Below are 24903 nucleotides of genomic sequence, written 5' to 3'. Positions count from 1 at the left end.
GGTGTGTTTCTGATGATGCAACAGTTTAGCCTTTTTGCTTTGCGGTTTTGTCCCATTTAGGGAAATTAAGGGAATGTTATTTTCCCTAAATAGAAATCCCTTGTTGCTTTGTTGCTGGCCTCTCTCCTCAGTGAGCTCTTGTTGTAAATAATCACATTCATTAATTCAGATCATCCTACAACACACACACACACACACACACACACACACACACACACACACACACACACACACACACACACAAACAATGGGACTTAAGAAAATGAATCTGAATACTTCAAAACCAATTTGTTCTAGCAGAGATGCCATCTTTTTATGTGAAGCATGTGCATGTAACCTCTGAAACTGGACTTCAGTTAACTGAAATGGACATCTGGAAGCATATATCACCTCTTTCAATCCCTCTGTCTTTGTCCCAGGGTTCATTGCAGGAGCAGGAGGACAGTGAGCCAGACTCATCTCTGTCCCAGAGTCCTAATGTCCAGGACTGGCTTTCCCAGGCCAGATCAACACGCACACAGCAGCACCACGATAACCTTCTTCGACAGAGAGTAAGCTTTCATACTTAACATGCTGTCTCACTGTGCTGAACCTATTTAGAAGACTCTCTCCTCTGGCCACTCTTTTGTGTGTGGCTCGTTGAATCCATTTCAAATAGCTTTAAATAACTTCATATGCTTCTTTTAGATAAATCTAATATAAGCTCCTACATTTTATGGCCTAAATGCTTTGTGGTGTCTTCCCAGGAGCTGCAGGAGCAAGTAGCTGAACAGAGGAGGCTGCTCCAGTCTGTAGCCAGTGTTGGAGAAGAGTTACTCAGCCATCAGACCACACCCAATGGGGACAGGTACTTTTTCTCCTCTCTGTATTCTTGCCGCACTCACTTTGTTGTCTGTTCTACAGAATGAACAGACATTTTTCTGTCATAAACACTTAATTTCATACTTGCTGGTAAATCAACACTGCAGGGACCAGATATTAGTCTCTTAAGACAACACACACCTCTCTCTCCCACAGTGAGGTGTCCATCCCAGGAGGAGTTTTGCTGGAGACTGAGACTCTCTCTCCTTTGGACCAGTTGAGACAACGCTGGGAAAACCTGAATAAAGATCAGAGCACAAAGTTGCAGCTCTCCCTCAACTCACTGGAACAGGACCAGCTTAGCCCGGTACACATACCATACATTGTGATTTTTCTGTTTTTCAATAAATGTTTTGTGTTTAATTTTGATCTTTATGTGTTTCTCGTGTCTCATTTTTCACTCTTGTATGCAGGTCCTCCACAGATCCCGTATGTCCAGTCCCAGTGTGGTGTTTAGAGATGAATCTGCCAGCCAGGGCTCTCGCTCTCCCAGAGCTTTGTTTGAGGTCTGCAGCCAGACACTGGAAAGAATCGCCCAAGAGGTGCAGCACAGAGTTACTACCTAATTTTGACAAGAACATTCTTACTGACTGCTTTCAGTGTACTGATTAAGTATTCTTTGTGTGCCCTCACAGGCATCGAGTGGTGACATCAAGCTGGTAGGGTCTTTAGGAGGAACAACAGTCCAGCAGGACCTGTATGCTGCAGTGTCAGCAGCCTCCTACTGGTTGGATGCTGCTGAGAATCAGCTGCTCTCTGGTCCTGTGCTGCTGTCCGAAGACACAGAGACACAACTTACAAATCTAGAGGTACTAAAGACGTTTGTGTTGTAGTAACAATGCTAAGACATAATGTTATAGACGCAGTAGTTTGACATAAAATAACAACGCAATTAAAAATGTCCTGGGTGGCACATACTCGCTCGTATGTTACTGACCTCAGCTCTTCTGTCCAGGGTCTGAATAAGCAGCTGAAGGCGATGATGAGGGAGGTGAACCAGTGCAGAGACCTTCTGGGTGGAGGCGCGGGTCGGCTGTGTGGAGGAGAAGAGCAAGCCCTGATGGAGGACACACTGGAGGGCCTGCAGGAGAGGATGGGGCTGCTGGACTCCACCCTGGATCAACACTGTGACAGCATGAGGGACAGGCTACAGGAACACTCAACCTTCCAGGTATAATGACAAGACTGTCGAACCATCAGCCTGATTTTGATTGAACTTAGAGTATGAAGCATCTTTTTAGTGATTAGCTTGCCTGACTCAGTGTTTCTGTTGTCCTTTCCAGAATGAACTACGGATGCTGTTCACAGCTCTGAGTGAAAGTAAACACCAGTTGCTGCAGAAAATGGCCGGAACTGTGGACAGACCTGCATCTAAACAAATCGAGGTATGATACCGACCATGTGCAGATACACAAAAGATACAAAATATAGAAATACCATAGTTGCAGTGAATTGGCAGCAGCTCCCGAGAAGACATTTTCATTGAGTATGTTGCATCTTTTGTAGACGCTATCAGAAGTGGAGGACAGTCTGAGAGAATTTGAACAAAAAGTGACTGAGCTGAAGACGAGAGCAGAGGGACTCCAATCTGACCAAATCTCCAAACAGGAACTTCTCAAACTACAGGTAATATCATTTCTTTTGCGTCTTCCACCGTTCCCCTGGGTTCATAACCTCTCAGCACCGTAATACTTAATGGCTGACATGTTTTATTTTGTGTAGGATGCATATGAGGAGCTGGTGCTCATGGTGGGCTCCAGACGCAGCAGTCTGAACCATGGCTTGTCTCTCAAGGCTCAGTATGAAGCGGCACTTCATGACCTCACAGACCTGGTGGACACCGCCCAGGACAAGATGGCTGCCGATCAGAAGATGACGGTGGCTTCCGTCATAGAGGTCCAGATGTTACTGGACAAACACAAAGTAAGGGAGGTGGTAAAAAGCGGTAGCATCTCACTGAAACGCAGTGTGATTGTTTTTCTTTTTGAGATCTATTTCCTTCTTCTCTAGCATTGTCTTTTGTGTTAATACAGGAGTTTTTCCAGGGTCTGGAGTGCCATATGATCCTCACCCAGACGTTCTACAGTAAAGTGTCTGGTCTGGTGGCGCAGAGGGAATGCCAGGCCCTGGAGGAGACCATGGCATTAGCACACAGTGTGCTCAAACAGGCCCACAGGAGGGGGGTGGAGCTGGAAGGAATACTGGAGGTGCGAATGATTAATAGAATGATTGCAAGTGGGAACATTCATTTGAATGAAACGACATGTAGAATTCAATAACGGAGCTATTCTCTTCTTTGTCCTCTCTTTGACAGTCATGGAGCAGGCTTGTGGAAGACTACCAGGCTCTGTGTAGACAGCTTGAGGCTGTGGAGTGTAGCATCCCCACTGTAGGCCTGGTTGAAGAGACAGAAGAAAAGCTTGTTGAAAGGATCAGTCTGTACCAGGCAAGGGACTTTATACAGACTGGGCAAACAAAGCTGTAGTCAAGCAGAATGATAGAATATTGAATTTTTAATTAGTCAATTATCCTTCTGTCCTCTCTTCTGTCCTCCAGCGTCTGAAGGCCAGCCTGACGGAACATCAGCCCCAGCTGTACCAGGTCCTGGAGGAGGGCAAGAGGCTTCTTCTATCTGTTGGCTGTTCAGACTTGGAGAACCAGCTGACCCAGCTGGGAGAACACTGGCTCTCCTCCACCACCAAGGTCAACAAGGAGCTGCACCGCCTCGATTCTACGCTGAAACACTGGAGCAGGTCAGGGTCTAGCAGTGGTCTGAGTCTGAGTCAGGAGTCAAATGTCATATCAATTATGTGCCTATGTGAGTCAGCCAAATTGTTTTGATCTGCAATCATTTTTGGTGACACGTGGAGGCTGAATACATTGAAAATTATTCCCATAGTTTTTCAGACAATGAAATTAAAATATGATATTTTGTCCTGTGTATACATTTCAGGTACCAGAGTGAGTCAGCAGAGTTGAGCCACTGGTTGCAGTCGGCTCTGGACCGGTTGGAGTTCTGGACAACCCAGTCAGTAACAGTGCCTCAGGAGCTGGAGACTGTCAGAGACCACCTCTATGCCTTCCTGGTTAGTTTCTTTGTCACATGAGCAGCAAAAATGTACCACACACCCAATAATAACACCTATATTATTAATTAATGCATGGTTAGATTCCAAACTCACTCACTGCCATTTTTCTTTCTAATAGGAGTTTTCTAAAGAGGTGGATGCTAAGTCGTCTTTGCGTTCATCTGTGCTAAGCACGGGCAACCAGCTTCTGCGACTGAAAAGAGTGGACACAGCTGGTCTCAGGACAGCGCTGGGCCAAGTTGACACTCAGTGGGCTGAGCTGTTGACTCATATTCCTGTAGTACAAGAGAAGCTGCACCAGGTCTGAGAACAGCTGTTACACTTAAATACTTGTCAATTGTTGTCCAATTTAGGTATAGTTTTTAGTGATTTCTTATGGGGCTAATTGACATTGACATAGATGGTGATACTGTGTTTTGGCTTTTTGTAACATTGTTAAGCCCTCTGCTCTAATCCCTCAGTTGCAGATGGAGAAGCTGGCATCACGTCACGCCATCACAGAGCTGATGAGCTGGATCTCTCTCATGGAGAACATCATAGAGGAAGACCAGGACAAAATCATGGGAGCTGTAGGCTCAGAGGTGGTCCAGAACTTCCTGCAGAAGTATAAGGTACGAAACAGTTTTTTTTTCAGTTAACACAGAAAGAGTTCAGTAGTTATAACATTCTGCTCGAGCAGCAAAAGAAGCTCCCTTCTCTTATTCCCTCTTCTTTCTCACAGTCTCATCATGTCTCATCTGTATTTCACAGGGTTTCCGCATAGATCTGACCTGTAAGCAGTTGACTGTGGACTTTGTAAACCAGTCAGTGCTGCAGATCAGCAGTCAGGATGTTGAAGGAAAGCGCAGTGACAAAACAGACTTTGCTGAGAAGCTGGGAGCTATGAACAGACGATGGCAGATATTACAGGGGCTCATCACTGAAAAGGTAATGTTTCAGTCACAGTGTAGACAAGAATTAGACCTGAACTATTTTCTTCTTATATTTTTAGTTTTCTGTTGTTGTTCTGAATTGCGTTTGTATTTCAGATTCAACTATTGGAAGGACTTTTGGAAGGTTGGTTGGAGCATGAAAATGGAGTTCAGGCCTTGAAAACCTGGCTCACACTACAAGAGGAGAAACTGAAGAAGAGACACAGGATAGAGGATGTAGCATCGGTGCAGAATGCACTTAAAGACTGTCAGGTACACATGCACACAGCACTGCTCTGTACGCCACACACAATTTGAGTTTTTATAATGTCTATAGTTCTGAAAATGTTTTGTCATTGCAGGAGTTGGAGGAGTTAGTGAAGGAAAAAGAAAAGGATCTAGAGAAAGCGGAGGAGCGAGGAAATGCTCTTATCCAGGATAAGAAAGGAGCAGCCTGCTCTGTTGTCAAGGAGACCCTGAAAGGACTCAACCAATCTTGGGCTCATTTGGACCACATGGTGAGCTTCTTGGATACCCTCGTGGTTATTGCTTAAATTTTCCCAGTGTACTTTAAGACATTAAGACATTTCGTCTCCATCCCTTCCCACCAGATAAGTCAGATGAAGGTGAGCCTCCGGTCGGTGCTGGAGCAGTGGACGCTGTACCGGCGAGCTTCAGAGGAGATTAATGGTTACCTGATGGAGGGGAGGTACTCTGTTTCCAGGCTGCGCCTCCTTAATGGGTCTCTAGAGGCAGTGCAGCAGCAGGTGGAGAGTCTGGAGGTGAGGCGTGCAGAAAATAGACTGCCCTCTATGGCACACCCCTGAAAAAACTTAATCAACAATTCATACTTTAAGGTCATTGTGAACAGGAGCATCTAGACCAGGCATCTCAAACCGGTTCCATAAAGGGCCGCGTGGCTGCAGGTTTTCATTCCAACCCAGGAGGAGCACATCAGGCCAACCAATCAACATCAAGGGATCACTTAGTTGTCAGCTGAAGACTGAGATCAGCTGATTAATTGATTCCAGCCTGGTGTGTTCCTCCTTGGTTGGAATGAAAACTTGCAGCCACGCGGCCCTTTATGGAACCGGTTTGAGATGCCTGATCTAGACAGTGTTCAAAAGCCAGTTGTCAGTAAACATAAAACTAACATGTGTTGAGCAAAATTAACAAGCATTGAAGATGAAATGAACTTTTTGTGGTTGTCTGTCGTTTTTAAGAATCTGCAGGAGGAGATGGATAAACAGGAGAGCAGCTTGAGGAAGTTTGGCTCTGTAACACACCAGCTACTGACAGAGTGCCACTCGTCTGTGGCAGAAACACTCAACAGAGCCCTCCGGGACGTCAACCTCAGGTGGGGGTGAAATAAACGAATATCTGGGGGACTGAATCAAATTGCAACTGTAATAGTTATTATCAGCTTGTCTCCGAGCTGAGGTCAGTATGTTACAATATATTTCCCCTCCTCTGCTACAGGTGGAACTGTCTACTAGAGCAGATCTCAGAGCAGCTGAGGAGCAGTAAAGCCCTGCTGGGGTTGTGGCAACGCTATAAGTTACTGTATGGCCAGTGTCTGAAGGTGGTTCAGAAACAAGAGGAATGTGCTGATCGCCTGCTGAAGAGCGCCACCGACAGGGAGATCACAGAGGAGGAGAGCAGCGCCTGGATAAATGACTGCAATGTGGGTAGAAATGGGATAATGTAACACAGGAGTCCAGTGTAAGATTATGTGAACATGTTTTCAGTCAGCAGATAGTTAATAGATTATAGTTGATGGTTTAAACATTTTCTTTTGTAGTTGCCATCCTCCAGGACCCAGAACTAGTGTTAGATTATTACTGCATCCACATTTTGTGTGGCTTAGGATATGCTTTTTCCTGCTTGAAACTCTGAAACTGCTTGTCAATTCACTGTGAGAATTCACAAAGCCTCTATCCCCTCTGCGGAATACCAAATTGCACCCTGCCCTTTTGTCGGCTTGAGACTAAATTCACCGCACAATCTAACAAAAGCCTTTTGAAAAGGAGACTGCAAAGGGAAGACAGGCCCCTGATTTACACTACAGGGGTCCCCCGGTGTCACGCTGGGCTCGTAAGGCCATGCTGGGCGATGGCTAGGGACACACTTAATACGACAGTCTTAATACTGTAAGCAGACTGTTATTTTTACTGCGGATCATGATGAACATTTGCTCAACACTAAGTGGTTGAGAAGTGTAATTGTTGGTGCACGGGCTGTCCTTTTTGGAAGGCTTTTTGCAAGAAAACTTTACACAAAACCATTTTACTCGTCCTGAATTTATTTATGAAAATAGGACACTTGTTTCTTTTTTGGCTGGAAAAACTGTACCACCCTTTGGCAAATGGAGCCCTTTTACCCCACTGGATGAACACAAAAATATACAAATATATGACCGTTTCTCTTAAATCCTGACATCCTCTTTGCCCACTGTGTGTTATACATTCAATATGTAGTCCTGTTGTCCCTGTGTCATTAGTGTACATTTCATGACTTTCTCACACTAAACATGCATATTCTGTTCCTAATCCGCGTCCCTCTGATGACTTAACTGTTGCAGGCGTGCCTTGGTGATCAGGCCTCAGTGCAGCAGTCCCTCCAGCAGCTGCAGGCTTTAGGGGAACAGCTGAAGAGCCAAGTTGACGCCTCCTCCTCAGCAGCCCTCCAGTCCGACCACCTGTCACTCACACATCACCTAGCAACACTGGAGCACGCCCTCCACAGGCAGCAGGAAGGACTGCAGGTTAGGATAATAGGGAATGGTGGGCTTGGGTCTACACTGTCTCCTATATACAGCCTCATTATTTGAAAAGGAGGATATGAGTAGGAGGCCATCACTTGTATATTCTCACTGTATCTGTCTGATTGTTTGTAGTCCGGATCTCAGGCCTGCGAGGGTTTCAGAGAGCAGTTGGACATACTGATCCATGAGGCTGATGAGGCTGAGGAGGTCCTCAAGGAGTCTGACCCAGTCGGCTCACCAGAGCTCACAGTGGTCCAGACCCGTATGGAAAAACTAAAGGTATGAGAAACACTGCTGTCTTGGTTATTATTGTGTTATCTGTGTTTGAACAGCTGACGCTTCTTCACAGAAAAGCCTGGTAATCTGCGCAAATTCGTCATACTGAAAAAATGTAATAATGTGTCCCCAGGCTCACCTGCTGAAGCTGAGCAGTCTGTCTCCAGACCTGGAACGTGTTAATGAGTTGGTGTACAGACTCCCAGTCAGTGACAGAGATGTTAAACGGCTACAAAGTCTCAACAGAGCCTGGGCCACTCACTCCGCTCACCTTACCGAGAGGTTCAGGTAAGTGAAACTCTCAACCTTCACTTGTCTGTAGCAGCACTGTAAACTTTGAGCAGTCAGTGACCACCATACTGCAAGTCAAACACCCACCAAAATAAATATGGGTATATCTTGTATGAATGGTGCTACATAAATAAAGAGATTATTGATATTTTTGTTATTATTATTTACAATAATCCACTACGCCTGGTGGTGTAAATGGTTGTGAGTTATGAAACATCTTTTTCTTTTATCATGGTACTGTTTTTTTCAGAAAGTAGAAAGTGATAAAGTTGCTGGGATCCTTAGTGATTACTGTTGCTAAAAAGACTAAGCAGAGATTTGTGCAACTCATAACTTAGGGTTATATACGTCGTATAATGGATTGGATTGGATTGGTAGGAAAACAATACACTTAATAACGTTAGTATTGGCAGTTTTTTTTATTATAAAGTGGCACTTATCTTCTTCTATGTAAACATGGTTTATGTTCCAATGTCCCTCTCCAGTAAACTGCAGGCAGTGTCGCTCCAGCAGCAGAGTTTCCTCCAGAAATGTGAGGCGTGGATGGACTTCCTGTCTCAGACTGAGCAGAAGCTGGGCGCTGAGATCTCAGGCAACTACCAGAGTCTGCTGGAGCAGCAGCGAGACCACGAGGTCAGAAAAGCATTAAAAGACTTACGGCTGTCTTTGCATGTACAGTGTTGGTATTAATATGAATATGTGTACTTGCAGTTGTTCCAGGCAGAGATGTTCAGCAGGCAGCAGGTCCTCTACTCCATCATCAGTGATGGACATCGTATGTTGGATCAGGGACAAATGGATGACAGGTAAGCACACAATTCTATAACCAGTTTTACCTATCTCATGAATGAAAAGGAATCCAGCTGTGAGGAGCTTAAATGCTGTTCTCACTCGTGTCCTCCTAACAGAGATGACTTCAGCGTGAAGCTGGCCTTGCTAAGCAATCAGTGGCAGGGTGTAGTGAGGCGGGCGCAGCAGCGAAGGGGCATTATTGACAGTCTGGTCCGCCAGTGGCAGAACTACCGTGAGATGTCAGAGAAGCTGCTACAGTGGCTTCAAGAAGTGACCCGTGATCCAGATGTACATCAGCCAGGAGAACCAGTTGCCCTGCAGCAGGCCAGAAACCTGTTAGATCAGATACAGGTGGGTTACAACACTATGGAGGAGCTTTTAAAGTCCTTCACTCATCACCTTGTTCAAATTTCTAATCTTCTCTGAAGTTAGTTTGTCTAAATTATTTATGCTTTATTATCTCAACAAGTCACAATTCTGATTAAAATGAATTTGAAGTGTGTAGCAGATGATTGAGGTTGGTGATGGGTTCAGTCTCTGACACTCCCACTTTGCCCTGAACTAATTATTGTCTTATAAAGCTTGTTTAAAAAGTTTGCATCATTTATGAGGTCACTGGAAGGAGACTTTGAGCTCATTTAAATACTGCAGAGCTTCATTTTTTTTTCAAATCGACCTTGTCCAATCTTTATAAACATATGTCCTATTTAAAAAGTTCTTCTACTTCAAATTTCATATTTTAATTAAACACTAAATTGACTTAAGAAAATCTTAACATCCCACTAATACATCTTCACCCCCCCTCCAACCTTAGATTCCCTTAGTTAACCTGTGCTCCCTCTGCCCACTGTCCCTGTCCCTGTCTCTGCTCCTCCAGCTGAGGGAACGAGTACTCCAGAGGCAGCAGGGGGGCTACATCCTGACGGTGGAGGCCGGCAGGAGCCTGCTGCTGTCGGCCGACGCCAGGGCCGAGTCCACCCTGCAGACAGAACTGATGGAGATTCAAGAGAGGTGGAGGCACGCCCACCACCGCCTCGACCAGCAGAGGAGGGAGCTGCATGGCATGCTTAAGGTTAGACAAAACTACACCTGGAATAATAGTGAACAAGTCTTCTGTTCTTTCTCCTTTCTTGTTGCTCTTTTGGTCTTTTCCTCTAGTGTTTTAATTGATTTTACCCAGATTATTTCCTGTCACTGCTTTATGTGCAAGTAGATTTTAGACCATTAAACATACATTGCACCTAAAAACATTACTGAGCAGTGAATATGGGACAACCTGTACTATTGCAGGAGAAAGCCTCATGTGAGCACAATCCGTGTTGAAGCTAAGATAAGCTGGAAGCTGTGTCTCTAACATGCTGCAGTGATAAGGTGCAGTGAAGGATGCTGAAGGGCATCTGAGCCCTTAATGAGTCCACCCAGTTGTACATATGCAGGACAGCCAAACCAGGTTATCACATGAATTATGCAACGCTGCACTTTCAGCCTGCAAAGAAACGAAGGACAGAGATGGAGGACAGTCAATTCTGTCCCCAGATAAATTGCTAAGCATCTGCGTACACTCCTTCACACTCAAGCATGACACAATGGCACAAAATGCACAAAGATAAAAACGGTCCAGCCCAGGGCACCACACACACATGCAGAGCGCAGACGCTGTGCAGTTAGCTGTAGTGATTTGAACCCTGCAAGGTAGATTGTACAGGCTGGATGCATTTGAGAATTTTTGTTGGTACATGGTTCTCTTCCTCTTAATTTATTCTCCTACAATCTTAATTAATCTCTCTGTTCTCCTTGGTTTAGAGAGCAGTTACTGTAGCAACTCTTGTCTTACCCTGGCTGTTCTTTAACCATGACTCTTGCTTCAGATATGCCACTTTGCTGCAGCAGTTCTGACCATATATTACCCTGTTTTATCCTGAACTGGACTGTTATTCAGACTCTAAAAATAGCTGTAATCTGCGCCCTTTGGAGCAGAACCTCCCTCTTTTGTCATGAAGCTGTGTTAATTCTCTGTTTTTGGCAGTTGGATTTTTGCTGAGTCACTCTGTTTTATGGTAGGGAGGTTCAGAGCGCAGTGGGCTATTTACAGCATGATAATTGATGTGGTTTGACTTCAGCCTTTGGTTGATGTGTGTGTGTGTGTGTGTGTGTGTGTGTGTGTGTGTGTGTGTGTGTGTGCGTGTGCGTGTGCGTGTGCGTGTGCGTGTGCATGTGTATGTATGTCTGTGAGTTTATGATTGTGTGTTCTTGCTTACACGTACTGATGCCACTGCTGCAGCTGCAGGAGGAATTTATAGCAACCTCCCAGAGAATGAGAAGATCTGCAGTCTGTGATGTGTCTTTGAGTGCATGTGTGTGTGTGTGTTTATGCTCTAATTCATACTGTGTTTGTTTGTCTCTGTATGTAGAACTGGGAGCGTTGTGAGAAGGGCATAAATGCATCACTGGAGAAACTGAGAGCCTTCAAGAGGAAACTGTCTGTGCCCCTGCCTGACCACCACGAGGAGCTACACTCAGAGCAAATCAGATGCAAGGTGAGGAAAATCTAATACGCATTGTAATAATTCTCTCTCTCTCTCACTCACTCACACACACACACGCACACGCACATATATATATTGAAATGGTTTCTTCCTTCCAGGTGAATTTCTTGAACTTATGCAATATCCTGCTGGCTTGTTTCATTCTCTCTTTATATACACATGCTTACTCTTGCTGTCTCTCTTTGTCTGTCTCTTGGTGTGTCCTCCCTCTTTAATCTTGCTACGAGGACAAACAGATAAGCAGACAGACTGGGAGCCAAAAACAAAATCTTTATCTGTCAGCTGCTGTCTCATTTTTTGACCTTGTTTGTTTGGTTTCCAGACTGTTGGTATATATTTTATTGTCCTGCATGGGAATAGCATTTCAAGTCTTTATCTTATTTATAAAAGACAATGCTTGTTATTTTTCTAGACTTACATATTATTTGTTTACTGTTTTAATTGAGAATAAAAGCCATTAATATTAATGTAGCCCAGGTTGAAATGCCAGGGTGCTGTTGAAATGAGCAAACAGAGATGCTCTTATTTCCTTCTTCTCTTGAGTGTAAATTTACATCATGATCATTTGCAGTTTGTGTTAGACACTGGACACCGTATGCAGTAGTGTTTCATGCATGGCATGTCCTCCTCAGGGAGGAGGGAGGTCTGCGTGAGTAGCATCAGCTGAGGAGAGAGAGGGGGTGGGGAGAGAGAGTAGGAGAGAGAAAGAGAGGTTGCGTGCGCATGAGAGAGGGAGAGCGAGCATCCCTGTTGGCAGTGGGGGTGTATGTATGCATGTGTGTGTGCTTCCTTTTGTGGAGACATTCTACGGGTCCACAAATGATTACACCGCAGCAAAACCGTCACAGTGACGGAGGAGGAGGAGATGCAAGGTTAGATGGATCTGTTACCTCATCCTGCCTTTAACCTTGACTGTAGCTGCTTTATTTATGTTTGGTATAAAATGTTACTGTTATTTTTATGCTATTTTATGCTACATGCATTTAGGAGAAAGTTTATCTCTTTCATGCCTTGCTGTAATATTCATTGTCAGTTTGTGTTTCCTCATCACTATTTCTGAGGGTGCAGCAGTTGCAGCTGAGCTTCAGCAGTGCTGCTGTGATGTGCTGCTCTGTTTGACTGTGGCTGTTGGTTGTTAGGAGGAAAATCAGTCTTAACAAGCTCATCCGAGTCTATCTCTGCATTTAAGAATGGATCACCTCTCTGGGTGTTGTAAATCATTTCTTGTCATGTCATGTGGATGCAGGAGTTGGAGAGCAGTGTGGAGGGCTGGACAGATGACCTCACTTCCTTGTTCCTGCTAAGGGACTCCTTGGAGGGCGTGGTTAGTTCAGATGACATCACAGTCCTACAGGAACGCCTCCAGCTGCTACAGCGCCAGTGGGAGGAGGTCTGCCACCAGGTAGAGTCACACAGTCCACATGACCATGATTTTTTTTCTTGTGTGTTTTAAAGTGCTTTGAATGCTAATTGTAGCTTTGTTACATCCTGGAGTGTCTTCTCACTTCGTGGATTTAATGCCTGTCCCCAACATAACCCAGTTAGTTGAAGCATTCAGAGGGCATGAAAATGAAGTGGTAAGATAAAAAGAAGACATATCTAAATTAAATAGCCTGTACAAAGTGCATATTCTCATGCGGTACGTAGACACTGTTAACAGCTGTGGTATATTTGATAGAATGAGAGTTCAGCTGTGGCTAAGCCCTCAGGTGTCATAGGACCAACAATGTTACTGAGAGCTGTGTATTATTGTGAAGGGGTGTTTAAGACTGAGAGAAGATTAGAAGAATTAGCGACACCAGACATATTCTGGTTGCTGCATGAGTAGGTTTTTTATTTTTTTTAGCTTTCCCTGGTTGAGTTTAGCATATGTGGTGCAATCAGACCCTTAAACTTATCTTCCTCTTCTGCTGTGTCCCTTCTCTGCCACTAAACCACCAAATTGTCACATCTTTTTTATGTTTTGACTCTTTCTCATCATCCCTCTGCATTCCTCCCCCCTTCACTTGTCCTCTCATCCCACTGATCCCCCTCCGTCCTCCCCTTTGTCTCCACAGCTTTCCCTGCGCAGGCAGCAGGTGAGCGAGAAGTTAAATGAGTGGGCCGTGTTCAATGAGAAGAACAAGGAGCTGTGTGAGTGGCTCACGCAGATGGAGAGCAAGGTCTCTCAGAATGGCGACATCAGCATTGAAGAGATGATCGAAAAGCTGCGCAAGGTGATTTCAGCACACGCTCTCACCAAAAAAAAAACATACCTGAAATGCACATGGGTACAAATTAATCAACACAACACGTCTGTGCATGCAGAAATGCGCTCAGTACAGCCAGGGTCACAGTGTTAGGTTGAGTCCAGATTATTCTGACATAAGCATTTCCTAATCTTGGCCACTGCTATACATGGATTGATATTTACTTAAATACTATATTTACTGCCAAAATGACACCTAAAACATTGTTTACTGTTTACTAAAGCTAGGGTACATACATTGGGAGGTAAATAAAAGAGGTAAACAAAATGCACCTTCAGAGTTAAGAGTTGTTTGTCAGTGGCATGGTTGAAACAGTGAAGATTGCTGAGGGCATTGCTTTGGAAATTATACTACACTAATTAATGCGGCCTCATCCGCAGCTCTGATGCACAGTTGCATGGACACACACATACACTACACTCAGACCACCCTGTGTTAACCTGCTTGGTGTCTCTCTCTCAGGACTACCAGGAGGAGATCGGTGTAGCTCAGGAGAACAAGCAGCAGCTGCAGGTTATGGGTGAGCGCCTGGCCAGGGCCAGCCAAGACAGCAAGGCGGCCGAGATCCAACACAAACTCAGCAAAGTCAGCGAGCGCTGGCAACACCTGCTGGACCTCATTGCTGCCAGGTGAGTGTACAAGACTCTGAAGAACAGGTGGAGAGTGGTTTGATCGTAGAGTTTGAGTGGGTTCTTTGAAGGCTAAGTCTATAATAGTATAGATAACATCAGTTGGATGGACACATGTGACATTTAAAAAGTGTAAAAATGTGTGTACTAGAACAAGTAGAGGTCCTTACTGTATCATTTTTGGATGCAACGAGGGAGGAAACTTTGTCAGCATGCTTACTCTTAATTATACACATCCCACGCTGCATCACTCCTAGCAGAGAAGGGTTTTTATTAGTGAAGGCACGCCTTGGCCTCGATTCGTTGCCATGGTATCCTTCCTGACACTCCAGCACACATGATGGGGAATTCATTTTCCCACAATGCTGCTGAGGCATTTCCTGAGCTCCTTGCTGGTGTCAGTGGGGCTTCCACTTAGTAGAGCAGCAAACCAAGCAGAGAGAGGTCACATTCCTCACCTCTCCTCGACTCTCCTCTTTTGTCTCCGTCTACCTTTTTGGCACTCTGGACACTTCCGCTTACCAGAGTTGGATCCAGTCTGGTGCTGACTGAGTGAAACCAAAATGCACTTTGAAACTGGTGTTGGGTTGACATAGTATTCTTTCTCATTTTGTATTGATTTAATATGAAACATATGAAATATGAATTCAAAGTGACCTGACCCAAACTTTGGCTCCAACTAACCCCCCTGCCCCCCTCCGCTGTCTTCCGGCTGTTGCCCTCCGGGACTGTGCTGCAAGAAGGGTGCAGCGTCTGACCTCATACAGACAGCTGCATTCTCTTTGTCTCTTATATCCGCCCTTCACTGAAAACAACAGGAGAGCAGTTTGTGTGTAGCCGTCACAGAGAGCAGAATATCTGACAATGGAGTGTTTTCTTTAGAATTCTCTTTGTGGATTAATTTATCAACAGTTTTTTACAACTTTTTATTTTCTGATGAAACAAGGATCTGTGTCCTGCAAACATGTTTTATTGGAAAGCATCTCTTGCTGTTTATCTTCTTGCATTATCCATCAAAGTTTTCTCACATGCATGGAGCCTCCAGCCTTTGTTTCTGTTCACGCTTCCTTTGTGTGTACGTGGTGTATGATACTCCGACTCAGGCCAGCTTTGCGGCACATGCCTCTGACTGTAAGTCTGTTTTTAGAAACAGCAGCACTTGTCACTCTCAGGCACACACACACACACACACACACACACACACACACACACACTCAGGCCTGTTTGGGGTTCTCTTTTTTTAACCTTAGAGAGCAACAGTTGATAAGTCACAGTTGTGCCGCCCCACCGCTACCTGCTCCCCTCCTGCACAGACAGAGTTTAGAGAAAGTCCCATGTGGAGCACGCAGACGAAAGAGAAGAGTGTTTGGATTGACACCGTAACGCTTCCTGACGTTAACGTTGTCTTTGGGAATTCCGCACCCCCATGGTTTTGGACTTAGGGACGGATGATATGGCAGGATGCCCGAGCGAGGAGGATCTGCCAGATTGCGACTGCGATGTCAACAGGCAGGACAAACTTGAGAATTTATCTTTTAGCTGTTTTTAAGATTGCACTGTTCAACAGCAATCTACAGTCTTCCTCACGCAATGCTTCCTTTTCATGCACCTTTTAGATTAGATGGATTATGTTCTGTTGTTAACCAGCTTTTGTTATGTAGAGTAATACACACTGTGAGAAGAGTTGAATGATACTTAAATAAGGGCACATTTTAGCCTTTAAGCGTTCTACCTTACCTACCTAATTTCGAGTAAGAGTTGTTTTAACCAGTTTGGGTTTCCAGCAGAGGGTTGGGATTGCCACATGGGAAAGTACAGTAAGTTCCAGACAATCAATGGCAGGAGTGCACATGTCACTGTTAGTGTGATATAGTATCATTGTATGATCATCACAATTAATTTGACCTTATGCAGTGAAGCTTGCAACATTTAAAACAAATGAACAAATCTTAATTATATGAAGTTTGTATTTGACCCAGGACTGTCTGCAGTGGATTATGTCAGAGGCTATGCAATATATTGTCCTATAAAGTAAACAGCCAAACTACTGCGTCCTACTACACCCTAATAGCAGATCTAGGAATTTAGGAATTATGAGTGGTGTGCAGCTGCACTATGCAGCACGTAATGCCACAGCACACTAGAACTGCAGGGCGAGAAATTATGGTAGAGTAGACCTGCTAAATGTGTCTATTGTTCTCAGATTACGGTATTTATTTTGGTTATGTAGAATTAATCGAGTCTGTGTTGAGACAGTGAGGGTTGCATTGCTCTGCGGGGTGGGGTGATGAAGCTGGCTCCACAAACTGTTGTAATATTTGGACGTTGGCTAATTTGGACATGTTTCACATATCATTGATTGCAGGGGTAAGGGTTTGGAAATGTCAGGCGTTTGCAGATCAGAATGGTTCCCAGTTGTTGTGACGGGTCAAGTGAGGATTCATCACTTCCCAACAAAAATATCTGTGCTGGGCTGAAATGATACTCCTCATACTCACATTAATCTTCTGCTCTGTTTAGCTGAAAATGGCCAAAGTACCTCTTCATTATTTTGTGTCTACAGTGCAGATGCTAGCAAAGAGTGTTTTCTGTGGGGGATTTTTAATGCTTACATCAAATTCACAACCAGTTGTGTTCAGTATGACTCTCTGGTGAATTAAAGCATTTTTGCTGCTCTGTATTATTTTTGGTTGAATGTTTATGTTAAATACAACTCTTCATAAATACACAGAAATTCAGAATTTCATGCATTTCAACTCCTCTGATACACTTTTATTTGATTCTTTAATCGTAAAGGAGATTTACGAGTTACATTTACAGCATATTATTATGGTTTGTTGTTCTATTGACTGAGCAAGAATCTGTCAACAAACTTCTCCCTTACCACACCGCTTGCCTCAGTTTTTATAGTTGTCCAATGTAATGACTCCTTTTCCGACTCTGTTTTCCTACCAGGGTGAAGAAGTTGAGGGAGACCCTGGTGGCAGTGCAGCAGTTGGATAAAAACATGAGCAGCCTGCGTTCCTGGCTGGCTCACATCGAGACGGAGCTGTCCAGGCCCATCGTCTACGATACCTGTGACAACCAAGAGATCCAGAGGAAACTCAACCAGCAGCAGGCAAGTGGGACCACACGCAAACAGTCCTGGGCTACAAAAATGCAACGCAGGGTATTTTATTTAGGTGTTTACAGGCCTTTTAGGAATGTAAATCAATCAGCTTTTTTTAAGAGTAAAACAATGATGCAACATTTGACCACAGACACAAACAAGCACTTGTACATTGTAATACTAAACAATAGCTGAACAATATGACTCAAACTGAGTTGGTGGAAAATGAGTGACTCTGAACCACATGAGGAAATCACAGCATGACTCATGCATACATCTCTGGCTGTTTGTTTAAAGCTAGCCTACAGTCAGTATCAGTATTCTTCTGCTGCCAAGATGCCACTCTAAATGTGGACTGGATTCTGAGACCCCACTGACCTCCTTCCTCTGCAGAGCTGCAGAGCTAGCTAACACATGCATTTACTGGAGTTTAACAGACTGACTGTTTTCCTTCTGTAAGCTTTTGGGAGACATTTGTTGAATTGATTTATTGCATAAAAGGAGCATGCTGTCAGTCGTAAAGCATGAAGACAAACACATCAGGAGTAAAGCCAGGAAGGAGGAGCACACCATACATACGACCTTGCTGCAAAAATCAATTAATTATTCTGAATGATTTGTAGGAGCTGCAGAGGGACATAGAGAAACACAGCACAGGTGTGGCGTCGGTGTTGAACCTGTGTGAAGTCCTGTTGCACGACTGTGACGCCTGCTCCACCGAGACAGAGTGCGACTCCATCCAGCAGGCCACCAGAGGGCTGGACAGACGCTGGAGGAACATTTGCGCCATGTCCATGGAGAGGAGGCTCAAGTCAGTGCCTGCTGGATAAATTCAGTCTGCAGTACTGCATTCATGCATGCATTGGTGATAAGATGTCGGCTAGTGCTATTTTAAATTACATTTAACCATATGTAGTTGGCCATCCAATGTTAGATTTTATAATATATATACAGATGCACTTGACACCAACCAAATCCCATTGCCTTTCACAGTATACTGTAATACTACTGATTATACTACTACTAATTAAACAATCATATGTTTATGTTTAAGAAAATGTACCCATGGCATTACTGAGAGATTTGTTTGTGCAGGATTGAAGAGACATGGAGGTTGTGGCAGAAGTTTCTGGACGATTACTCCAGGTTTGAGGATTGGCTTAAGACCTCGGAAAGGACAGCAGCTCTGCCTAACTCCTCTGGAGTTCTGTATACTGTCGCTAAAGAGGAGCTTAAAAAGTTCGAGGTATGTCTATTTCACTTTTATTATCAGCATGTGGAGTAAAAGACAGCTGCAGTTGTACTGTGTGTGCATGTATACATTGCTGCATTAGTAGCAGAGTACGTATAAGGAAAAAATGCAATGCAAAATGAAATTTCCTCGCAGACGATTCTCCATGTGAGCAAAGTAAATCTGTCGCTGCACGGTAGAGGAAACAGAAATAAAAGAAAAGAGTGTCATGTTGCTCAAACTCGTCTGCACTGGTCTGCTCAGCTGCTGCAGTCAATCACTGTGCACGTGCACATTCCTGCTAGCTGACTGTCTGGCCTGGCCCTATGGGATCTGCACAGTTTGTGCCTGATTGGAAAGTTCATTTTAGTTAAACACAGATTTCTTTTGCATTTTCTTTCTCACTGCAGAACAAAAAATAGGTCTACAGATCAGCTTTGTTTTTGCATGCACATAGGAACATTTTTAAGAAAACCGTAATATTGCATGTGAAATAATTGCAAATAAGCATGTCCTATTCAGAGCTTTAACTTGTGTGTGTGTTTTTGTCGCAGGCCTTCCAGCGCCAGGTGCAGGAGTGTCTGACCCAGCTGGAGCTCATCAACAAACAGTATCGTCGTCTGGCCCGGGAGAACCGCACCGACTCCTCCTGCCGACTCAGAGAAATGGTGCATGATGGCAACAGGCGATGGGATAACCTGCAGAAGAGGGTGGCTGCCATCCTACGCAGACTCAAGGTAACATCGCATTAAATTGTTGACTGAGGTTTGCAAGAATTAGTTATGCAACCATTTAGGTCTAATATAACCGCTAATTTCCTTTCCTTTGGTTCTGTAAAATTCTGATTCTATTTTTCCAATTAGGTGGTATTAATAAATTATGTCCATATCCAATTATATAATTCATTAAGAAGCAATCTAGTCAATTTAAAAAGGTAAAGAAAAACAATAAAGAATGGTTGTTCGTGTGTCTCTGTTCATTCAGCACTTCATCAGCCAGAGAGAGGAGTTTGAGACGGCACGGGACAGCATCCTGGTGTGGCTGACAGAAATGGACCTCCAGCTGACCAACATAGAGCACTTCTCTGAGTGTGACGTTCAGGCCAAGATAAAACAGCTCAGGGTAAGACAGACAGACACAATGTTTGATTATTGGATCTTAGATGACTCAACAAGCCAAATGATACATAGCACAGCTGAGGACTCCATGATCAGTAAAAATATCTGTTAATATCTACACTGTTTTGTAGCTTTTTTCTGGCATTGTTCTATCTGCTACAGTATGAGGTCACCAAATTTGCTGCAGTTTATTACTTATTATTCCGTTTAAACATGAGATTTAAAATTGGTCAGATGTAGCAAAAATTTAATGATTGGTGTGGAGAAACTCGGCCGTTCCTGCCCAAATTAGTAGAATATAATGTAGAAAATATAAAATTATTATAATCATACAAGTGGACTTTAAAAACTCCTTCCTAGTTTAATTTACTAATCAGTCAGCAGAAATCAAATTATTGGTTAATCACTTGTCAAATATTTGCTTGTTAAATTTTCTCAAATACAAAGATTTTAAGTTAGAAAACCGTGTTAAACAGTGACAGGAATTTGCTAATCTGCGTTATTTGTAGAATCAGTTCTCCTTTTCTCTGACCTCTGCTACATGTGTGTTTCTCAGGCGTTCCAGCAGGAGATCTGTCTGAACACGGGGAAGATTGAGCTGGTGTACAGACAGGGTGAAGCTCTGATTGAGAAGAGCGAACCTCTGGACGCAGCCGTCATCGAGGAAGAGCTGGAGGAGCTGCAGAGATACTGCCAGGAGGTCTTCGGACGGGTCGACAGATACTACAAGAAACTCACACGACTGCCTGTGAGTAAAGATACACAGACGACACATGAGGTAGCATGCAGAAATATCAATTAACAATACAGCATATTCCTTGAGTGGAAATTCATGCTGAAACACAAGCAAGTAAACAAGAGACATTTATTCTTGTGGCTTGCAAAGAGTGAATGGAATTTGGTTTCCTGCTAAAGTAGTTTTCACTCCATATGCAGGACTACTATGCAAGTTACCGCTTCACCAAGTTTCCACTTAATGTATTACTACTGTGTCACTTTGCAGGGAGGTGAACTGTGTTGTGACAGTTGACTCAGTGAACTCAAAGTGTTCTGTAAACACATTTCAAGATTTACACTACAGCTGTCCTCCTTCACCACCTGTGACATGGGAAAAACATGTCCAACATAGTTTCACGCTGACAGCTGCTGCAGAACAGAATATACACACTCGTGTTAAATATGCATGGACATGCACTCACCTCGCAGCACCTCACAAACTGCTCTCTCACACTTCTTAGTAACATATACTTTGAACTTCTGTAACCTTCACAGCATCTGACCCCTAAATTCTTTGCATTTTCTATCTTGCTTGCATTATTCTCTCCCCCATCATCTTGCTTTCCTTCTGCTAACCTTTTTCTGTCCTCGCCTCCCAGCTGGCCGATGACGAGCTCGATGGTTCAGACAGAGAGCTGGATATTGAGGAAGGTGGAGACCTCTCTGAGCTGCAGTGGGGTGACTCCTCTCTGCCCCGGGCATCCAGCCGTCCAGCCTCAGGTACGACCACCCTCATCCGGGCAGACCGCTCAGGACGAGACACCCCAGCCAGCGTGGACTCCATCCCGTTAGAGTGGGACCACGACTATGACCTGAGCAGAGGTCTGGAGAGCCCCGGAGGACGAGGCCACAGGGAGAGGAGTCGAGGGCAAGAGGAAGAGGATGAGTATCTGAGGACGGCTGCCACGGTGCTGTCAGGTCAGTCCAGCTTTGCTACTTCATTGTTTATATTTGCTAATTGCTTGTGGATGTAACCATAAAATGTTTTTGTAACATTATCTCACAGGTCTGAAATATCCTAAGAAATTTCCTGGAAAGAATTATATAATTTGGTACTTATTGTAGAAAACAGCAACAGTGTTGATACCAATTAAAAGGTAGCAATCTTGCACAACAGGTCATCTTAGCATACAAACATGAGAACTTTTCAACATAAAATTTAATAAGAAGCTTACAGTAGTAAATGAAAACTAAATAACTGGGTTTAAACTGAGAAGTTCTGTCAAGGAAATTCTCTTTTTTCCTATAAGTATTATCGTCATTATGAGGAAATTACAGACAAATAAAATAAAGAGTTACCAATGTTTTCTATGAGATTTGATCAAATTCATATTTGTACGAATGCTGATAAGTCATTTGAAAAAATATGAATGTGTTGTAAGCCATACGCCAGCAACAATCATTTGATTAATTGGTTTCTTTTTTTTCATTATTATAATGTAATTCATATGAGGTCTTGAAATAAATACTTAGATTCAGTTGAACCAATCAGGTAGGTGAGGAAATATTTATAAATTCCGGTTCTCTCTTAAGTCTGAAGAACAACATGACACTCAAAAAATCAGCCACTAGAGAAATATCAATCAGCGATAATAAAACAATAAATTATTACACAAACATGTATTTCCTGTACTGTAACTTTACTGTGAAGCTGTCTTGAAAACAAGGCACCTATTGAATGTTTTCAAAAAAGGGGAATCTCTATCAAATATTCAAATGATTGAAACAAGTGAAAACATCACTCTGCCTTAATGAGAAAAAATACAAATCTTCCTCTCAGTCTTTCTTAAAAGATAAGACCAGAAGAAACAAAGATAAAAAGTAACATACACAAAATTCATAGAGCTCTGATGTGAACATCCAGAACTGGCACGAGGACATCAAAATCACTGCAGATTAGCACAGATATCTTGTACAATCATTCCCGCTTTGTAAGTAGTGTATGTTGTATGTCTTTCTTCCCAGATGTAGTTATCCCAGAGAGCCCAGAGGCCTATATAAAACTGACTGAGAACACATTGAAATCATCCTCTGGTAGGAAACAGCAGCCCCCTGGTGTCAAAGCATGAAACAGTGGAGCATGCCGTAAACTAAAACACTTTGTTTGTTTTAACTGAAAATTACTACCACACACGCAAGCATCATTCAGGCTGCATGTCCCGCCATCCAGAAAAATCACTGCATGCTGATGTCCAGATCACTGAATGCTAATTTCAACCACTGCGTTTTTATTTGCGTGTTTGTTTTTTTGTCATTTATATCACAGCTAGTATCATTGTTTCCATGTGAAAAACTGACTTCTGTCGTCTTTTCTGCCATGAATGACCTGCTGTTATTTTGCATTTCAGACTAACGCATGCCATCACAGCATCAGGCTACGCCAGCAGCATGCTAACGAAAACGCTTGTCTACGAAACCTTCACCCTCCCTAGTTTTTCTTGACACTGTTGTGGGCTCTGTGCAGGTGAGCCAGGCCAGCTGGAGGCCAGTCTCAGACAGCTGGATCAGGCCCTGGATGCAGGGAGATACCACCTCCAGCAAAGAGAGGCCACCGTCAGCAGCTCCAGCCCCGACATCGACTCCACATACATGGGCTACGTAAGTCCTGATCATCTGCTGACATACTTAAAAATCATTATGAGTATCATTGTCGGAGTCTGCTTTTGTCATTTTGGCCTGTCAGAGTTTCATCCTTTAATATTTTTCGTTGAGTGTAAAATATTGTGTTTTGGGCTTTATGTAGTTAGATAGCATACAAGAAGTCTGAAGAAGACAAATAAGGGTCTTAATAGGAAAAATCTAATTATTTATGTTTGAACAATCAAGTAGGAAAGTAGTTATCTTTGCTTGTGTCACCAGTAATTCGTACAATCTAAATACATGTAACTCATATTATCCCTCCAGATGCGCCTGATGGGAGAGTGTCGAGGCAGTATAGACGCAGTGAAGAGAGCAGAGGGAGAGCTGACTGAAGACGAGGATGACATGCCGGGACTCACCAACCCCACCAGCACAGACGCTCAAGGAAAGGGTCGGTCACACACAAACGCAGACAGGCAGATGACCTCCTCCTGTAAATGCTGAGTGGGCTGTGGTAAACTGACCAGACTGTTTCCCTCCAGGTGTGATCGAGCGCTGGGAGCTGATTCAGGCTCAGTCTCTGAGTGAGAAGCACAGGCACAAGCAGAACCTGCAGCAGTGGCAGCAGCTGATCTCAGATCTGCAGACCATGAGGGCCTGGCTGGGTCAGTCTGAGGCTGAACTCAGCCAGCTGCGAGGGCTCCATCTCAGCACTGACATACACACCATCCAGCAGAGAATCAAGAAGCTCAAGGTACTTATTACTGTACATATAAGTATCATATTGGCTCTTTATTAGCCATTATAAAGTACTTAATTCTTTTTAAGCCCAAATCTCTCTGCAGTAGTATAATTTCCTTTCCTTTATGCTGTTATAAACTGATGATTTGGTTTTCTTACATTTGGAAATTGCAACCGTCACTTTTGATGTGTCAGCTTTTCATCATCTTGTGCTTGTGCACATTTCTTCCCTCTGTGGGAGTCCATGTACAGTAAGCTTTCAGAGCCTGTACATGAAGTACAGTTTGTCTGCAGTAATTTGACCCGACTGGCCTCGTTTATAATGTACTGCTTCACGTGCAGGGTGCTGACAGTTTTGTCCTTACACTCACCCTCACACACACACACACACACACACACACACACACACTCACACTTTAATACCTAGTCCGGCTGTTTCTGCCTGTAACGCATAAGGCAAGATATCACTATTCTATAAATACACCTCTCTGAAGCCTTATAACAGACATCCAATGTGTCCCAGCCACCTCAACATAATCCTGCTGCACTCTTGTGTGTTGGCACCTCATATATTCTCAGCTTCCTCTGTGTATTAGCCACCTACACTCCGGCCAAGTTCACAGTTCAGTATTATTAAAAATAACCTCTTGCCCCACATGTAGATGCTGTTTTAAATATTCTCCTCTTTGACTCGTCCCTTCAGGAGCTGCTGAAGGGGATGGATGCCCACAAGTCAGAGGTCTTGTCCATCAATCTGAGCAGTGCAGACTTCCTCCAATCAGAGCCTGACTCTGAAGAGGCGTGGGAGTTGCGGGACGGGCTGAAAGAGATGAACGCACGCTGGGATCGGCTCGGTACCTCGCTGGAGGACTGGAGGGAAGAGCTCCAAAGGGCACTGATGCAGTGCCAGGTACTGAAAAAAGACACACACAGAGACGC

General features: G+C 43.9%; 1 protein-coding gene across 1 annotated transcript in view; it reads left to right on the top strand.

Annotated features, from left to right (window-relative positions):
- Window positions 1–24903, top strand: part of syne1a (spectrin repeat containing, nuclear envelope 1a) — a 109502-nt gene that overhangs the window by 79354 nt on the left and 5245 nt on the right. Inside the window, exons 98-141 of the mRNA XM_041958052.1 lie at window positions 420–551; window positions 747–847; window positions 1018–1168; window positions 1275–1403; window positions 1497–1670; window positions 1817–2032; window positions 2145–2246; window positions 2368–2487; window positions 2584–2784; window positions 2895–3068; window positions 3176–3307; window positions 3418–3614; window positions 3815–3947; window positions 4069–4251; window positions 4412–4561; window positions 4701–4877; window positions 4979–5134; window positions 5224–5379; window positions 5473–5643; window positions 6085–6218; window positions 6341–6545; window positions 7443–7625; window positions 7758–7904; window positions 8035–8189; window positions 8678–8825; window positions 8904–8998; window positions 9101–9335; window positions 9862–10056; window positions 11396–11521; window positions 12777–12932; window positions 13588–13746; window positions 14242–14408; window positions 17364–17526; window positions 18141–18328; window positions 18613–18763; window positions 19303–19485; window positions 19733–19870; window positions 20423–20614; window positions 21243–21561; window positions 22609–22677; window positions 23108–23241; window positions 23548–23674; window positions 23766–23977; window positions 24668–24874. Coding sequence (XP_041813986.1) covers window positions 420–551; window positions 747–847; window positions 1018–1168; window positions 1275–1403; window positions 1497–1670; window positions 1817–2032; window positions 2145–2246; window positions 2368–2487; window positions 2584–2784; window positions 2895–3068; window positions 3176–3307; window positions 3418–3614; window positions 3815–3947; window positions 4069–4251; window positions 4412–4561; window positions 4701–4877; window positions 4979–5134; window positions 5224–5379; window positions 5473–5643; window positions 6085–6218; window positions 6341–6545; window positions 7443–7625; window positions 7758–7904; window positions 8035–8189; window positions 8678–8825; window positions 8904–8998; window positions 9101–9335; window positions 9862–10056; window positions 11396–11521; window positions 12777–12932; window positions 13588–13746; window positions 14242–14408; window positions 17364–17526; window positions 18141–18328; window positions 18613–18763; window positions 19303–19485; window positions 19733–19870; window positions 20423–20614; window positions 21243–21561; window positions 22609–22677; window positions 23108–23241; window positions 23548–23674; window positions 23766–23977; window positions 24668–24874 — 7143 coding nt within the window. The remainder of the gene's footprint in view (window positions 1–419; window positions 552–746; window positions 848–1017; window positions 1169–1274; window positions 1404–1496; window positions 1671–1816; window positions 2033–2144; window positions 2247–2367; window positions 2488–2583; window positions 2785–2894; window positions 3069–3175; window positions 3308–3417; window positions 3615–3814; window positions 3948–4068; window positions 4252–4411; window positions 4562–4700; window positions 4878–4978; window positions 5135–5223; window positions 5380–5472; window positions 5644–6084; window positions 6219–6340; window positions 6546–7442; window positions 7626–7757; window positions 7905–8034; window positions 8190–8677; window positions 8826–8903; window positions 8999–9100; window positions 9336–9861; window positions 10057–11395; window positions 11522–12776; window positions 12933–13587; window positions 13747–14241; window positions 14409–17363; window positions 17527–18140; window positions 18329–18612; window positions 18764–19302; window positions 19486–19732; window positions 19871–20422; window positions 20615–21242; window positions 21562–22608; window positions 22678–23107; window positions 23242–23547; window positions 23675–23765; window positions 23978–24667; window positions 24875–24903) is intronic.

Source organism: Chelmon rostratus, chromosome 18, assembly GCF_017976325.1.
Source record: "Chelmon rostratus isolate fCheRos1 chromosome 18, fCheRos1.pri, whole genome shotgun sequence".
Classification (NCBI taxonomy): domain Eukaryota; kingdom Metazoa; phylum Chordata; class Actinopteri; order Chaetodontiformes; family Chaetodontidae; genus Chelmon; species Chelmon rostratus.
Note: the sequence above shows the minus strand (reverse complement) of the source record. Positions and strands in the feature narration are given on the sequence as shown.